At 38.5% G+C, this 18,321-nt stretch overlaps 1 protein-coding gene and 1 long non-coding RNA gene across 2 annotated transcripts in view; one reads left to right on the forward strand and one right to left on the reverse strand.

Moving 5' to 3' along the window:
- Window positions 1-18,321, reverse strand: part of LOC142226179 (uncharacterized) — a 248,939-nt gene that overhangs the window by 144,806 nt on the left and 85,812 nt on the right. The window lies entirely within an intron of this gene.
- Patsas (palmitoyltransferase Patsas) lies at window positions 11,012-14,292 on the forward strand. Its single transcript, XM_075296060.1, has 4 exons — window positions 11,012-11,665; window positions 11,731-12,240; window positions 13,002-13,493; window positions 13,560-14,292. Exons 1-4 carry the CDS (start codon window positions 11,150-11,152, stop codon window positions 13,749-13,751), a joined length of 1,710 nt encoding a protein of 569 aa, XP_075152175.1. The 5' UTR covers window positions 11,012-11,149; the 3' UTR covers window positions 13,752-14,292.

The raw sequence follows: 18,321 nt of genomic DNA on the forward strand, positions 1-18,321 counted from the left end.
TTAACCGCTGAACCTTCTCGATTATTTTCTTCTGTTGAACCAACCAGATTGTCCCAAAAACATTAGCAAACTGCTTAAGTTCTGAAGCTATATGCCCCTAAAATTTGCTTACGCCTTACACAGAATGCAGGACACTCACACAAGAGGTGTTTAATTGATTCCTTTTCCTCCGCATCATGACAGCTCATACAATAGTCATAATACTTCGTGCCAATAGTTTTTGCAAAATAGCCTATCAGGCAGCGACCCGTTATAGCAGATATCAGGAGTGATATCTGACGTCTCGAGAACAGTAGCATATCTAGTGTGCGGTTTAAGTTTGAATGGGGCCATATTTGCTTGGTGTCGTTACAACCCTTGCAATTCTCCCATCGAACATTTGTCATCATAACAGCCTTCTCACGCAGTATGAGCTTGCAGGTAGCCAGTGTCATACCAACAGATTCTAGTTCCTCTGGAATATGTAAGGTAGTCCCTAGCCTACAGTTTCAAACTTTTTGTCGAAAAGTGGTGTCGCCAAAGTATAATCCACTACGTTAGGCATATCTGGCATTATTTTGAGGACCGAACTGTGACCGTAACTGTTTTCCGACCACAGCGATAGCTCACGCAACCGTACAGCCGTTGTTGCAGCTGACTGTTTGGCCAAACTGTCTAAAGGCAATAGATGCACCATGACATTAAGGGAATTTGTTCCTGTCTTGCTGAATGCGCCTGAGATACTCAAAGCTCGCCATACGCTGAACTTTGTCTAAATTTGTCGGCTGGTGAAGTGCCGGACACCAGACTACAACACCATATAGCATTATGGGTCTAACCACTGCCGTGTATAGCCAATGCACAATTTTTGGTTTTAGTCCCCCTTTTTTCCTATTGCTTTTTTGCACGAGTACAATATTAAGCTTAAAGTTCAGCTTCCTGTCCAAAATAACGCCAAGGTATTTTGCACATTCACCAAAGGGAATTTCAATACTCCGTAAGGAAATGGGCCTAACGATCTTTGCAGTACATGACTAGTTCTGTCTTTGCAGGATTTACCCCAAGACCATTATCTTTCGCCCATTTCTCAGTCATCCGGAGGGCTCTCTGTATAATGTCTCTGATTGTGGATGGAAATTTTCCCCTGACTGCTAGCGCCACATCATCTGCGTATGCCACCACTTCTATCCTTTCTTTTTCTAGGGAAACCAGAAGGTTGTTTATAGCAACATTCCAAAGAAGAGGTGATAGAACTCCTCCTTGGGGAGTGCCTCTGTTCACATACCTTTGTATGTTTGCTTGTCCTTGTGTGGCTGAAATACGTCTCTTCGTTAGAAGTTCGTCTAACAGCCTAAGTATACCTGGATCAACATTCAGAGTTTTCAGTCCATTTAAAATCGAGCTCGGATGGATGTTTTTGAACGCCCCTTCGATGTCTAGAAACGCCACGATTGTGTATTCTTTGACAGATAGTGAGCTTTCAATAAAGCTGACTAGTTCATGTAATACGGTCTCAGTAGACATGCCCTTCGAGTATGCATGCTGTTGTTTCGAGAGCAAACTTGAATCGACGCTAGTTCTAAGATAAATATCTATCATCCTCTCCAGAGTCTTAAGTAGGAATGAGGATAAGTCGGAAATCCTTCGCACTCGAGTGAGAGGCTTTTCCCGCTTTAGGTATGAAAACGGCTTTTGTTTCCCTTCACTTTCCTAGGATATATGCTAAGTTGATACATCCTATATATCGCCGACAACCAAGGGATGATTCTGCCAGTGACTGCTTGTAACTCCGTCGGAATAATTCCATCAGGTCCGGGGGATTGACATAAAATTCAATCACAGTTTTAATTGAATCAATTAAAATTTTAATTAATTTCGCGACAAAAATCAATCAACTATATTGATTCAATTAAATTATTAATTGATATGGGCAATAAATTTCAATCAAAAATGTATGTGTTGCACCCCAATATCTTATTTAGTTTTATTTGAAATAAAAGAAAATATGCGTTTCTTATAAAAAAACTTCAATATTTTATTTCAATATATAATTTGGTTTTTGTTATTTGTGTGTTTTGTTCTAACATAACATAGACATACAATTATGATCAATAACAACTAAAGGGTTAAAAAAATAAACTATATAAATCATTATCTTCCTTATCATATTAACGATACCAGCATGTTTCTTTTAATATTTAGATGCGCCTAGATTTCCAATAAATCAGCAGTCTGTAAGCTAAATTAGTTTTCTTTTGCAGTTGTAGTCGTTTAGCATAAAAAGGTGTAGTAAGGAGCTCGGTAATTTAATTTTAGTAACAATTCCTTTCCAAAATTTCCACACATTGAAATCGTCTATTAAAATTTGAACCAATCAAAGACAAAAATAATGGCAAAACAATGTAATATTTTGTATTATATTGATACTTTGGAAATAGAAAAAAAATTATGGAAAATACATATTTTTATAATTTTCGGATATTTTTCATATTATTAAATCCAACAGAAAGAACTATTTTACCATTCAGCCACCTTGCAGCGAAATTCAAAGACATTCACTGGGTTGCTAACTTCAGGGCTCAGTGGACGGGTATCGACTGGAGTTATAAATTTGGGCAATGACCAAGAGTTAGGCCCAATTAGTCGACCTGTAGACGGGTCGACAGGTGGCGACATTTTGACAAGTCGAACCTTTTCCAAGGTAACGGCATCAAAAGGAGGTAATCCCTCACGAAAGAGATTCAAGGAACGCAGAAATGCTTTGTTTACCCTAAAGAAGTTAGGATCAGTCGACCCAAGCACGCTGTCGGCTAAACAAAGCGTTTCCTTAAAATGGGCTCAAGGACTTCTTGAGGCTGGAAAAATGGAACGATCACCGGATGAGCTGCCATACTTCAAAAGGGATCAAAGATCGTTTGCCTCAGTTGCCATAGACAGCCTTGTGATGGCTATCATTAATAAAGGAGCAAAGTATGTTTCCAAAGCAAAAATGGGGGGAAATTGAGAATGCTCTGTCTGTCGTCTACTCACATGTGCTGGAAAAGTTTCCCGGTCCAGATCCAGAGGACCAGAGGTCTATAGAATGTTTTAAAGCTGCTCTGAAACTAATTGGCGAAGTTTGGGAAGGAGCTGCTCTAGAGTTAGTCGAGAAGAAAGACATACCGGTTAGACCTAGAGCACATGCGTGGATACCTGCAAACCCTTCTGACCCTGAATCTATTTTAAATAGACTGAAACGATGCAATCCAGATCTTCCAACAGCTGATTGGAAAGTTGGCCGTTTGGATGAAGTGGATGGACCAAGACGGCATGCAGTGTTTATATTGAACACTCAGTCTTTGCCACATCTAGCAAAGTCCCAGGGCCGTGTATGTTATGGCTTTCATTATATCCAAATGAAGGTATATAAAAACGATCAGCTAAAGGATTCAGAAATAGACAAGCCTCCGTCTGAATCAGAAGTAAGCGGATCCTCTTGCGAAGTTGAGGGAGATACCAAAGATGCAGACATGGATAGACACCGTATGCGAGAGAAGGTTTCTACTGCCTCAAAACTCACCAAAGTTGAACCTATGGTTATTGCGAGAGTCACCGAGATCTCTGAAGAGGACATTCTTGATGACTCGATTGAAACGGCTGATGTGACGGTTGTTGAAAATCTCGATGGTCCTACGGATCCTCCAGATAAATCTTCACCATTGTAAGGCTGCATGTGCTGCCTTAAAAGTTCTCCTGGTGAAAGGGGGCACAGATATAGTTCTTATTCAAGAACCATATGTTTATAGAAACAACAAAATATGTGAATTAAGTACTCCGGGGTTCAAACTATTGCAGTATACTGGTAATGATGTAAATCGAGCCTGTATAATTGCTAAAAACGAGCTCAACTTGTTTCTGCTTCCTTCAATGTGCAATACAGACACTGTCGTTGCCAGTGTAGAAATAGCCAAATGCAAATATTGGGTATCTTCGGTCTACATGGGGCATGATAGGGAGATGCCTCCATGTGCCGTTAACACCTTAGTTGAGGAGTCATTGAAAACAAAGACAAAACTCATTATGGGATGCGATGCAAATGCACATCATAGTATATGGGGAAGTGGTGACATTAATACAAGTGGAGAGTCACTCCTAGAGTTTATTTTGCGTACTAATTTGGTAGTTTCCAATAAGGGAGATACCCCAACCTTTGTCACTAAAAACAGGCAAGAGGTTTTGGACGTCACCTTGGCCTCGCATGAACTGATATCTGATTGGCAGGTTTTAAGTGAACATAGCTTCTCAGATCACCACTACATCAGTTTCAAATTTGATGTTCACACCACCAAGACCATATTTCCGCCAAATGTTAAGAAAGCTGATTGGAATAGGTATAGGGAATCGTTCAATATGATGATACCGGAAATACAAATATGAGCACTGTGCAAGTTATCGAACACGCAGTGGAGAGGATTACTAAGGCCTTCAACATTTCACTGAAAGCTACATGCCATAGAGGGAAGCCAAGGGGGAAAAATCGACCACCATGGTGGTCTACGGAGTTAGGTAATATGAGCAAATCGTGCAGGAAGCTCTTTAACAAAGTCCACCAGAGCTCCTGTGAATTGGGACGCTTACAAGATGAATCTGAGAGAATACAGAACTGAGAAAGACTCAGCATAACTCTTGGAATGATTACTGCAGCAGCATTGAGAATACGTCCGAGGCTTCCAGACTACTGAAGGTGCTAGCTTCCACGAACTCCGCTCCAGGTTTCAGTGAGGAGACGCTGGAGGTACTATTGGACACACATTTTCCCGGAAATCAGACGGTTGAATCATGTACTGGCGGTGCCACAGTGGCTCAGCGGTCGTTTCCTATCGAGGAAATTGTATCGGAATCTAGAATAAAATGGGCGTTAAATAGCTTTGGACCATTCAAATCCCCCGGACCTGATGGAATTACTCCGGCGGAGTTACAAGCGGTGGCTGACAGAATTATCCCCTGGTTGTCGGTGATATATATAGGATGTATAAACTTAGCATATATTCCAGGAAAGTGGAGGGAAACAAAAGTCGTTTTCATACCTAAAGCGGGAAAAACCTCTCACACGAATGCGAAGGATTTCCGATTTCCGACAGGATGATAGATATTTATCTTAGAACTAGCGTCGATTCAAGTTTGCTCTCGAAACGACAGCATGCATACTCGAAGGGCAGTTCTACTGAGACCGCAGCTTTATTGAAAGCTCACTATCTGTAAAAGAATACATAATCGTGGCGTTTCTAGACATCGAAGGGGCGTTCAATAACGTCCATCCCAGCTCGATATTAAATGGACTGACAACTCTGAATGTTGATCCAGGTATACTTAGGCTGTTAGACGAACTTCTAAGGAAGAGACTCATTTCAGCCACACTAGGACAATCATACAAAGGTATGTGAACAGAGGCACTCCTCAAGGAGGAGTTCTATCACCTCTCCTTTGGAATGTTGCTATAAACAACCTTCTGGTTTCCCTAGAAAAAGAAAGGATAGAAGTGGTGGCATACGCAGATGAAGTGGCGCTAACAGTCAGGGGAAATTCCCATCAACAGTTAGAGATATTATACAGAGAGCCCTCCGGATGACTGAGAAATGGGCGAAAGATAATGGTCTTGGGGTAAATCCTGCAAAGACAGAACTAGTCATGTACTGCAAAGATCGCAAAACTCCCACGGTTAGGCCCATTTCCTTAGGGGGGATTGATTTTCCCTTTTGGCGAGTTTGCAAAATACCTTGGCGTTATTTTGGACAGGAAGAAGAAAGGGCGGGGACGGCAACGGTAGCTTTATAATCGTGCAAAAAGGCAATAGGGAAAAGTGGGGACTAAAACCAAAAAAATTGCATTGGCTATACACGGCAGTGGTTAGACCTATAATGCTACATGGTGTAGTCTGGTGGCCGACACTTCACTAGCCGACAAGTTTAGGCAAAGTTCAGCGTATGGCATGCTTGTGTATCTCAGGCGCATTCAGAAAGACAGGAACAAATTCCCTTAATGTCATACTCCATCTATTGCCTTTAGACATTTTGGCCAAACAGTCAGCTGCAACAACGGCTGTGCGGTTGCGCGAGCTATCGCTGTGGTCGGAAAAAATTTAGGGTCACAGTTCGGTCCTCAAAATAATGCCCGATGTGCCTAACGTAGTGGATTACACTTTGGCGAGACCACTTTTCGTCAAAAAGTTTGAGACTCTAATTCCCAACAGTGAGGCGTGGTGTACACTGACCCCGAGGAATAACAGATATATAGATTTCTACACTGATGGCTCCAAATTGGATGGATGGGTTTCGGAGTATATTCTAAAGATCTGGAACTTCGAATAGCGAAAGGATTACCCAATCACTGTAGAGTTTTTCAGGCTGAAATATTAGCAATAAGAGAAGTGGTGAATTGGCTGAGAAGTAATGCTCCAAGCAATATTAGCATTAATATATACTCAGACAGTCAACCTGCAATAAAATCCTTGGACTCTGTGTTCCTCAACTCGAAAACGGCCATCGACTGCCGCAAATCTCTCAATGAGATGGCTGAGCAGCACAATATTCACCTAATATGGGTGCCTGTCCATAGGAACATACCGGGGAACTGCGAAGCAGATGAGCTAGCAAGGCTAGGATCTACCTTACATTGCAGAGGAACTAGAATCCGTTGGTATGCCTGACAACCTGCAAGCTCTTGTCATGATGGCAAATGTTCGATGGGAGAATTGCAAGGGTTGTAACGACACCAAGCAAATATGGCCCCATTTAAACTTAAACCGCACACTAGATATGCTAGTGTTCTCGAGACGCCAGATATCACTCCTGATATCTGCTATAACGGGTCGCTGCCTGATAGGCGATTTTGAAAAAACTATTGACGCGAAGTATAATGACTATTGTATGAGCTGTCATGATGCGGAGGAAAAGGAATCAATAAAACACCTCTTGTGTGAGTGTCCTGCATTTTGTGTAAGGCGTAAGCAAATTTTAGGGGCATATAGCTTCAGATTACTGGCGGACCTGGACGTTAACTTAAGCAGTCTGCTAATGTTTTTGGAACAATCTGGTTGGTTCAACAGAAGAAAACAATCGAGAAGGTTCAGCGGTTAAAACTAGAAGTGCCCATATGTAGTTAATGTGGGATTACAATGGACTGAATAGTCTAAAGATAGAATTACATACCATGCGTTCAATGCGTCCGATGATTGAAGAGTTGAAATTTCTCTTTGAAATCAAAAGCTCAAATAGTCTGCCGCAAACAGAAAAAATCAACCCTTCCATCAACGCACGGATTGACGCATGTTGTGTAATTCAACCTTAAGTGAGCCTGAATCTTAACCTAACCACGTTAACCTAACCTATTATATAATTCAGCTCATTAGTTTATATATCAGATATACTGCTCTCTACTTGGGTTCAAACTAAAAAGGCAGGTAAAACAAAAATGCAATTTAATGCCAACGCTACTTCGCAACTTCAAGGTGAATCTTCCAACATACCGCTCTTGGTTTTAAGAAAACATACGGTATCCACCTTTTGATTGCAAACATATTCTTATATATTTGATAAAATGATGGGAATGATTGGTCAATTTCACGAAATAAAATTGGTCACTAAAAGAAATGATTAAAAATATATATTATTTTACTCGGTTTAATGTAAACAGGCTTCAATGGAAAATGGTATTCACATTTCACAATTTCTTACCTTCAATAAACGTAGAGGTTTTTTCCATTTTTACAATACCACAAACACAGGTAATTTCAAATGCGTTCTGTCATATATTTTTTCAAACCTTTACCACGTGGCCATTTGTTGTTGCACACTTTATTTATTTCAACCCTTTGCTATGATTTGTTGTTGCGTTCAAAATATTTATGCACACATTTCGTTACGAGTTACTTCCACAGACTGAACTCACCATCACACATTGTTGAATAAATACACATTCTCTTGTTCTCTTTTCACTCTTTTCATTGCTCAAAATTATTCAATTTCAATCACAAAGGTGATTGGATCAATCACATGTGTAATTGGAAACGGACAATTTTTCAATCACGTTTGTAATTGAAAATTATTTCCGAATTGATTAACAAATTGAATCAATTAATATTTTAATTGGAAACGTAAAAATTCAAATTCAATTAAGTGATTAATTGAAAAATTTCGGTTATATTTTTTTGTGTGTAGGTAAATGCAAAAAAAAAATGAAAAATCAACCTCAATCTAGAAGTGTATGGAGGAAGAACAAAATCACTGTTCAAATGCACTATTCTTTCTAACTCGTTCGGACTAGAGGATAATATTTTTAATTTGAAGTTAATTCGACAAGTACTTAGCTTCACCGCACGAAGCTAGGGAAACGCAAGCGTAATTTATAATCATCCAGACTTTTTATTTTTGTTCTTTTTAGCACAATTTTAGATTTTTTAAGGTAAGTCGCCAATCTAAAATATGAATTAATGTTATGTGAAATTTGCAAATTAGATCATATCAACCTAGACATCTTTAAATTAAAACTCAAAACATTTATTTACTCAATTTAAGCCCTTTGGACCATATACTGATAGATTAAATAAAATACAGCAAAATACATCAGTATTAACTGAATTAAAAAAAATACAAACTAGTCCGAAATCCACTTCTTTTAATTAACTGCACCCAAAGAAATTTGTTAGTAGCACACAAAAAAAAAAATTTTCTGATTCAATCACGAAATTAATTGATCCAATTAATTTTTAATTGAAATGTCTTCATTCACAGAAATGATAGTATCAATTAAAAAATTAATTGAAGGTCAATTAAAAAGTTAATTAATCCAATTAAAAAATTAATTGATACTATTATTTTTGTGATTGATTTTTGTTTCAATTAAAAAATTTGTTGAATCAATTAAATTTTTAATTGAATATTTTTTAAAATTCAATTAAAATTTTATTTGGAAAAATTTTCGTGAATTTTTTTTTTGTGTGAGGGACAGCAGAAAAGTCTGCTAAAACAGCAGATAGTCTGCTGAAAAAGGGACAGCAGTCACTGTTTGCTGAAATAGCAAACATTTCCTGCTATTTTTGAAGCTCGATTACACTAAAACATGTTTTATTTTGGCTAAAACAAATAAAAATGTCAACTTAGGAGCTATCCTAACATAATTAAAACAATATTTTATGAATATCTGCAGTATTTGACAAAAAATCTGAATATTTATCGAATTGAGGCATAACAGCAAACAAAATGTTTGCTGATCGCTTGTAAGTATATTACAGTGCAAAAATATACCAAAAACTACTTTTGGTTCTTAAATATGCTTTGGGGAAAAATTTATAACCTAAAAATTTTATAAATTGTTGTTCATTTGGCCCTGAAGTACAAAAATATAACTGCAGACATCGACTGCTGTTTTTAGCAGACTTTTTTCTATGAGTATGGTTTACCAACGTTGCGTTACAGGTATACGCTTGGGAACATTTTGGCACTAGAAGTGATCACGTATTTATAGATAATTATTTTTTGATTCAATCACAAAGTTAATTGATTCAGTTACTTTTTTAATTGAAATTTCTTCAATCACGAAAGTGATAGTTTCAATAGAAATACGAATAAATAAAAAAATAATAATTGTTTTCTTCGACACATTTAGTAATTATTTTTTAGAATTGAACGAATAAATAATATAAAACCGACACTTTCTGAAAAAAAGTTTTCAATTATTTTTTTTATTTGCAATATTTTTTCCATTTATTCCAAATTTTGTCCATTTAATTAAAATGGTAACTGGTACAATTAATATTTTAATTAAAAATGCAAAAAGAAAAATTGCAATCTTATCCTTAACGCACTCGATTTTTAAATTAAATTAAAATGGAAATTGTATTACGTTTTGAACTTCAATCAACTTTTTAATTGAAAACATTTTGTTGGTGCATGTAGGATAAAGTGATAAATATCAACGAACTCATATCTGCATGAAAGTTTGAAATGAGAAAGATGCCGGTGCAATGGAAGTCGTCGTTAGGTTAGCTATAGTGACAGCCGGATATTTTAGGCTCACAGGTGAGACAGTGGACTGCTCCCGGTTAACGTGCTTCGAAAAAGGCGAAAGGGTTACGTGCACCATATATTGTGCATTCATTAGGTGAAGCACAGTAATGGACCAATTCGACTCTGAATTGAACATGGGGAAGAAAAGTATTTTTTCACTATGATAACGGATGTCACACCTTCTCTTTTTTATAATGTTACCATGTAGCAAAAATTGCTATTTCTCGCAAAATACATTTGTTGCATCCGTCTCATCTTGTTCTGAGCCAAGTCGTAGTGAGCAAAACTAAATGTTGTTTCGGTTACATATTTCAATTTACAGTAGACAGAACTATAGTTTTAGCAGATTTCTCGTTATTTCTCTGAGTGTGTTTTAGTACTTTGATACAATAATTCTTAAAAACCCTTGCAGGACAGAAGACATGTGTGTTTGCATTCCTACCTAGGAGGAAACCATATGATTTTTGGGACATGCGCTGTAGAGATTCGTGAGTAAGCTTCGTTTTGATTATGTTTATCACTCTCATCCTCATCAGATTTGAAAAAAGCGGCAAATTTCTGTTTACAGCTCTACTTTGAAGATAATATATGCTTCCATAAACATGTAAACAAACCCTTATTCGGGACCTGCAACTCTCTGGCTTTTCTATATTTTTGTTCTCTCACTCTTTACACCTTCGTCATATATATATATCGATTTTTCGAGAAAAGCTGACATAATTTTTCACAAGCGATAAAAAACTAACTGTGCTAACTAAATTCAAGGAATTTATTCAAATAACTCTTTTTGAATAAACTCGAAAGGACTGAAAACCTTGTATAGAAGCATACTTCGGGGAAGAAGAGGAGCTGTCGATTTTTTTGAGAGTACCTGGGATATAATAACCAACAAAATTTCACACTTACTGGAAAATCCGTTGCTGCTACTCCATCAAGCAGCCTCTGGAGGAGCAATATCGCCAGCTGCTGCAACACCGTCATCGACGTTATTAACAGCGCCCAACGATTTTTTTAACGTGGCTTCTGCGGACGGCATCAGGACGCAAAACAGTAAAGTTCACCCGAGTCCGGGGGCAGGTACCGCCCGTAGTGTTTGGGCCCTGCCCCTGAACTATGATAGCTGTAACATGGTTGCCGAGGAAGATGGAGCCCATACTGACCATGAAGTTGATCCTAGACGGCCTCATACTCCCCGAGTTGTCGAAGTTGTTGGTGGCGTCGAGGGTGCCGTAGGTGGATCGAACGGTACAACGGGAAGTGGTAATTCAGGTCATACTGGTGCACCCGTGGATGAGAATCTCTTGATTTTCGAGGGAGCAGATGGTTCTGTCGCCCATTTGGATGATATATTCGATATTATAAAAAACGGTGAAGTGAGTGATGTGGAAAATCTAACCGAAAAATTTGGTATAGAATGCCTATCTGCTAGAGACCGTCATGGTTATACCCCTGCCCATTGGGTAGCACTCAATGGAAATGTGGAGATGATGCGATATCTGGTCGAGAGATTGGCCCCTATTGATTTGCCATGCCTAGGAACTCAAGGTCCAAGACCAATACACTGGGCTTGTCGCAAAGGTCATGCTGCTGTTGTTCAGGTTATGCTGCAAGCTGGCGTTAATGTCAATGCTGCAGATTTTAAGGTATAGAATGGGATAGTAATTCGTGTCGATTTAAGACCTATTGAAATTTTCGTTTCCTCCTACAGGGATTAACTCCCCTTCATGTTGCCTGTATGTATGGCCGTACTGCTACTGCAGCTTACTTGCTAGGTATGGGAGCACTCAACCATTTAACTGACATAAATGGCGATACCGCCCTTCATTGGGCTGCTTATAAGGGTCATGCAGATCTTATGCGTTTGTTGATGTATTCTGGTGTTGAATTACAAAAAACTGATAACTTTGGTTCAACTCCATTACATTTAGCTTGTTTGTCTGGAAATATGTCTTGTGTTCGATTACTCTGTGAAAAATCTAACCTGGATCTAGAACCAAGAGATAAAAATGGCAAAACTCCCATGATGCTGGCCCAAGCACATCAACACCAAGATATTGTTCGCCTTTTATATACCGAGGTAAAGAAAAAATCTCGTTGGATACCATCAGTATCAGAGATTTGGGGTTGGCTTTTTGGTGGAGCTGGTGATTCCAAAGGACCGCTTTTGCTGTTTTTATTTTCGGTGCTGCTTTGGGGATATCCAATGTATATGATACGGGTAAGTTCAATACAAGTTTCGTGAAGTCGAAAAATGAGAATTAACTGAATCATTGTCTAATTGATAGTAATTGAGAATTTAATTTTAAAAAAGTAGCATTTGAAAAAATGATCGTTATTTTAGCAAAATATAACTGGGTTCTTTTTTTCAGAAGGCATTTTGCTGTTTGTATAAATTTTACTCTAGTGTGAAATCTAATAATTATACTTTTATTATTGTTATTATACATATCAACTATTGATAACTTGTTTTGTAATATAGTTTATTGGGTCGTTGGGCTTATTATATTACTTTGTGAAATAAATGAAAAGAAATTTGTTAGTAACGGTGGGTATTAAGTTCGACTTTAGCCGCTAAAATTTTTTCACTATTACTTTTCTTTAATAATCCATTTTAAGGAATACAAACGTTGTGAACATTTGCGTTGAGCTATTCCCCATCAAGTTATAATAAAATCTGCAACAAATATGTATAATTTTATGACTTTTTTACTGATTTAGTTTTCACTTTAACGGCTAAACTCGAACTTAATACTTACCTTAAACAAGAAAATGCTGCTGAAAGTGAAAAACAGTTACCTATTTTGCATAAAAATAATTTAAACAACCAAAAACATAATCAAGAAAATATCGTAAAATTCTAAAGCATTTCACATTAAAAACATAGTAGCAAAAAACAAAACCTTTTTCTGACCTATTGAACTACAAATTGGAATTGTTTTTTTGTGTATTTCAATTACTGAACATCGATTTTAATTTCAGGCTATACCCATAACATGGAACATTTTGAGACGTTCTCATTATTGTTTCATCTATTGGAATGCAGTGATGTGGATCAGCTGGATTATTGCTAATCGTCGAGATCCCGGATATATACCTCTGAGTTCAGATGCCTATTACCGTGCCATAAAACAAATACCTTACTTTGATAAACTCAAGAAACGCAACGTTATACTGACACGCCTGTGTCATAGCTGCCGTTGTTTACGGCCATTAAGGGCTAAACACTGTCGTGTATGTAACCGATGCGTTTCGTACTTCGATCATCACTGTCCATTCATTTACAATTGTGTGGGCTTGCGTAATCGCATGTGGTTCTTTCTATTTGTATTGTCAGTTGCAGTTAATTGTTCGTTTACAATTTATTTTGCATGCTATTGCGTAATGATTGAAGGATTCACTTTGCTCTATGTATTGGGTCTAATCGAAGCAATTGCTTTTTGCGGATTAGGATGGATTTTGACTTGCACTTCGGTAAGATTTGACATGGTATTAGTACACGTATTGTTAATAGTAAAGCGTTTTGTTATCGTTGTTTAGATATTACATGCCTGCATGAATCTCACCACCAATGAAATGTTCAACTACAAGCGTTACCCATATCTACGAGACAAGCGTGGACGTTATCAAAATCCCTTTTCACGTGGTCCCATATTAAATCTTTTGGAATTTTTTGTATGCTTGCCAGACCGCAGTGATGACAATGATTTGCTTTTGGAGGATAACATTTGATTAAGAACCTAGGACCGCCATCTGGCGCGCCGCCGTAAATTACAGACACCACCTGCAAGAGGATAATAATCTGGGAGTAATTACTACGGAGACAACAAAAATGTGATCGAGAGTTATAAAGATGACCATATAATCCAATTCAATACGTTATAAATGCAAAGTCCCTTACTAAATTAATCACCAAAATGCTTAGCGCAAAGATTACCCGCATGATAAATTAATATTCGATATTATACCCGGGGAGCACAATTAAATATTACTCAATATTATAAGATTCATCACGTTTATATGTATTTCATACAGTCGGTACGATATTCGATTTTCGCAGCGAAATTATATTAAAATTGTAAACATCTAAAAAGGAATTTGGTTGGTTTCCATCACAATTTAAGCAGAACATGAAACTATACGTTGGACCCTATGTTATATGTTTTACAATTAATTGTTTGTGATCGTGAAGTTTCGAATCGAGTATCCATCTTAAACCTACAAAATAGCTTAATACATTTTATGTATTTTATGAAAAAATAATAATTATAAATTACTTGTGTTTTTATTCTTCAGCCAATGGTTAGGTTAGGTTAAAGTGACAGCCCGATTAAATTTCAGGCTCACTTAGACTATTCAGTCCATTGTGATACCACATTTAACTAAAAGTACCTATTACATATGGGCACTTCTAGTCTTAACCACTGAACCTTCTCTATTATTTACTTTTGTGGAACCAACCAGATTGCTCCAAAAACATTAACAAACTGCTTAAGTTAACGTTTTCCAGGTCAGCCAGTAATCTAAAGCTATATGCTCCTAAAATTCGCTTACGCCTTACACAAAAAGCAGGACACTCACACAAGAGGTGTTTAATTGATTCCTTTTCCTCCACGTCATGACAGCTTATACAATAGTCATTATACTTCGCACCTATAGTTTTTGCAAATTCGCCTATCAGGCAGCGACCCGTTATAGCAGATATTAGGAGTGCTATCTGACGCCTTGATAACACTAGCATATCTAGTGTGCGGTTTAAGTTTAAATGGGGCCATATTTGCTTGGTGTCGTTACAACCCATGCAATTTTCCCATCGAATATTGGCCATCATAACAGCCTTCTCACGCAGTAAGAGCTTGCAGGTGGCCAGAGGCATACCAACAGATTTTAGTTCCCCTGGAATATGTAAGGTAGTTCCTAGCCTTGCTAACACATCTGCTTCACAGTTCCCCGGTATGTTCCTATGACCAGGGACCCATATTAGGTGAATATTGTACTGCTCAGCCATCTCGTTGAGAGATTTGCAAGGATTTTATTGCAGGTTGACTGTCTGAGTATATATTAATGCCAATATTTGTTGGAACATTACTTTTCAGCCAATTCACAACCTCTCTTATTGCCAATATTTCAGCCTGAAAAACACTACAGTGATTAGGTAATCTTTTCGCTATTCGAATTTCCAGATCTTTAGAATATACTCCGAACCCCACTTGTCCATTCAATTTGGAGCCATCAGTATAGAAATCTATATATCTTTTATTCCCCGGGGTCTGTGTACACCACGCCTCACTGTTGGGAATTAGAGTTTCAAACTTTTTGTCGAAAAGTGGTTTTGCCAGGGTGTAATCCCCTACGTTAGGCACATCTGGCATTACTTTGAGGACCGAACTATGACCGTACATTTTTTCCGACCACAGCGATAGCTCGCGCAACCGCACAGCCGTTGTTGCAGCTGACTGTTTGGCCAAAATGTCTAAAGGCAATAGATGTAGCATGACATTAAGGGAGTCTGTTCCTGTCTTACTAAATGCGCCTGAGATACATAAGCTCGCCATACGCTGAACTTTATCTAAACAAGTCGGTTTCTGAAGTGCCGGCCACCAGACTACAACACCATATAGCATTATAGGTCTAACCACTGCCGTGTATAGCCAATGCACAATTTTTGGTCTTAGTCCCCACTTTTTCCCTATTGCCTTTTTGCACGAGTACAAAGCTACCGTGGCTTTTCTCGCCCTCCTTCAATATTAAGCCTAAAATTCAGCTTCCTGTCCAAAATAACGCCAAGGTATTTTGCACACTCACCAAAGGGAATTTCAGTACCCCCTAAGGAAATGGGCCTAACCTTGGGAGTTTTGCGATCTTTGCAGTACATGACTATTTCTGTCTTTGCTGGATTTACACCAAGACCATTATCTTTCGCCCATTTCTCAGTCATCCGGAGAGCTCTCTGTATAATATCTCTGATTGTGGATGGGAATTTTCCCCTGACTGCTAGCGCCACATCATCTGCGTATGCCACCACTTTTATCCTTTCTTTTTCTAGAGAAACCAGAAGGTTGTTTATAGCAACATTCCAAAGAAGAGGTGATAGAACTCCTCCTTGGGGAGTGCCTCTGTTCACATACCTTTGTATGTTTGCTTGCCCTAGTGTGGCTGAAATACGTCTCTTCATTAGAAGTTCGTCTAACAGCCTAAGTATACCTGGATCAACATTCAGAGTTTTCAGTCCATTTAATATCGAGCTCGGATGGACATTATTGAACGCCCCTTCGATGTCTAGAAACGCCACGATTGTGTATTCTTTGACAGATAGTGAGCTTTCAATAAAGCTGACCAGTTCATGCAATGCGGTCTCAGTAGACCTGCCCTTCGAGTATGCATGCTGTCGTTTCGAGAGCAAACCTGAATCCACGCTAGTTCTAAGATAGGTTAGGTTAGGTTATGTGGCAGTCCGATGTATCAGGCTCACTTAGACTATTCAGTCCATTGTGATACCACATTGGTGAACTTCTCTCTTATCACTGAGTGCTGCCCGATTCCATATTAAGCTCAATGACAAGGGACCTCCTTTTTATAGCCGAGTCCGAACGGCGTTCCACATTGCAGTGAAACCACTTAGAGAAGCTTTGAAACCCTCAGAAATGTCACCAGCATTACTGAGGAGGGATAATCCACCGCTGAAAAACTTTTTGGTGTTCGGTCGTAGCAGGAATCGAACCCACGACCTTGTGTATGCAAGGCGGGCATGCTAACCATTGCACCACGGTGGCTCTAAGATACATGTCTATCATCCTCTCCAGGGTCTTAAGTAGGAATGAGGATAAGCTGATTGGTCGGAAATCCTTCGCACTCGAGTGAGAGGTTTTTCCTGCTTTAGGTATGAAGACGACTTTTGTTTCCCTCCACTTTTCTGGAATATATGCTAAGTTTACACATTTTTATATATCACCGTCAACCAGGGGATAATTCTTTCAGCCACTGCCTGTAACTCCACCGGAGTAATTCCATCAGGTCCGGGGGATTTGAATGGTCCAAAGCTATTTAAAGCCCATTTTATTCTAGATTCCGACACAATTTCCTCGATAGGAAATGATCGCTGAGCCTCTGTTACACCGCCGTAACATGGTTCAACCGTCTGATTTCCAGGGAAGTGTGTGTCCAAAAGTACCTCCAACGTCTCCTCACTGGACGTTGTCCAATTTCCCTCCGATGTTTTAATGAAACCTGGAGCGGTGTTAGTGGATGCTAGTACCTTCCGTAGTCTGGAAGCCTCTGATGTATTCTCAATACTGCTACAGTAATCATCCCAAGAGTTTTGTTGAGACCTTCTCAACAAAACTCTTGGGATGATTAAAAAAAAAAAAGTGTTTTTTTTTTTTAATTTTGTGAGTGTCTTCGAATTAATCTTAAGTTTCTCAAAATCCTTGTTTATTACAGAAGAAATTTGTTGGTAGACACATCAGAAAAATCTTCTGAAACAGCAGGGTCTGCTGAAAAACGGAAAACAGTCACTGTTTGCTACTATTTTTTAAATTCTGTTACCCTTAAGTAGTGATGCAATGGTGAGCATGCCCATCTTGCATACAAAGTGCCGTGTGTTCGATCCCTGCTTCGGTGGATTATCTCCTCTCAGTAATACTGGTGACATTTCTGAGCGTTTCAAAGCTTCTCTATGTGGTTTCTCAGCAATGTGAAACACCATTCGGACTCGGCTATAAAAAGGAAGTCCCTTGTCATTGAGCTTACTATGGACTCGGAAAGCACTCAGTGATATGAGAGAAGACCACCACTATCCCAGCGAAAGCTAAGTAACCACATCTCATTACAATGTGCATTACCAGGAGTAAAGCTGTCATTACACATTGCAAGAGTTTTGTTGAGACCTTCTCAACAAAACTCTTGGGATGATTAAAAAAAAAAAAGTGTTTTTTTTTTTAATTTTGTGAGTGTCTTCGAATTAATCTTAAGTTTCTCAAAATCCTTGTTTATTACAGAAGAAATTTGTTGGTAGACACATCAGAAAAATCTTCTGAAACAGCAGGGTCTGCTGAAAAACGGAAAACAGTCACTGTTTGCTACTATTTTTTAAATTCTGTTACCCTTAAGTAGTGATGCAATGGTGAGCATGCCCATCTTGCATACAAAGTGCCGTGTGTTCGATCCCTGCTTCGGTGGATTATCTCCTCTCAGTAATACTGGTGACATTTCTGAGCGTTTCAAAGCTTCTCTATGTGGTTTCTCAGCAATGTGAAACACCATTCGGACTCGGCTATAAAAAGGAAGTCCCTTGTCATTGAGC

The sequence above is a fragment of the Haematobia irritans genome, chromosome 2 (genome assembly GCF_050003625.1).
Source record: "Haematobia irritans isolate KBUSLIRL chromosome 2, ASM5000362v1, whole genome shotgun sequence".
Classification (NCBI taxonomy): domain Eukaryota; kingdom Metazoa; phylum Arthropoda; class Insecta; order Diptera; family Muscidae; genus Haematobia; species Haematobia irritans.

What these genes read in the sequence shown, in the direction of transcription:
- Patsas (XM_075296060.1), top strand. Translation starts at nt 11,150, where the DNA reads ATGGTTGCCGAGGAAGATGGAGCCCATACTGACCATGAAGTTGATCCT. An exon ending in TCAATGCTGCAGATTTTAAG is followed by an intron (nt 11,666 to 11,730) that starts GTATAGAATGGG and finishes TTCCTCCTACAG; the next exon opens with GGATTAACTCCCCTTCATGT. An exon ending in GGATTTTGACTTGCACTTCG is followed by an intron (nt 13,494 to 13,559) that starts GTAAGATTTGAC and finishes ATCGTTGTTTAG; the next exon opens with ATATTACATGCCTGCATGAA.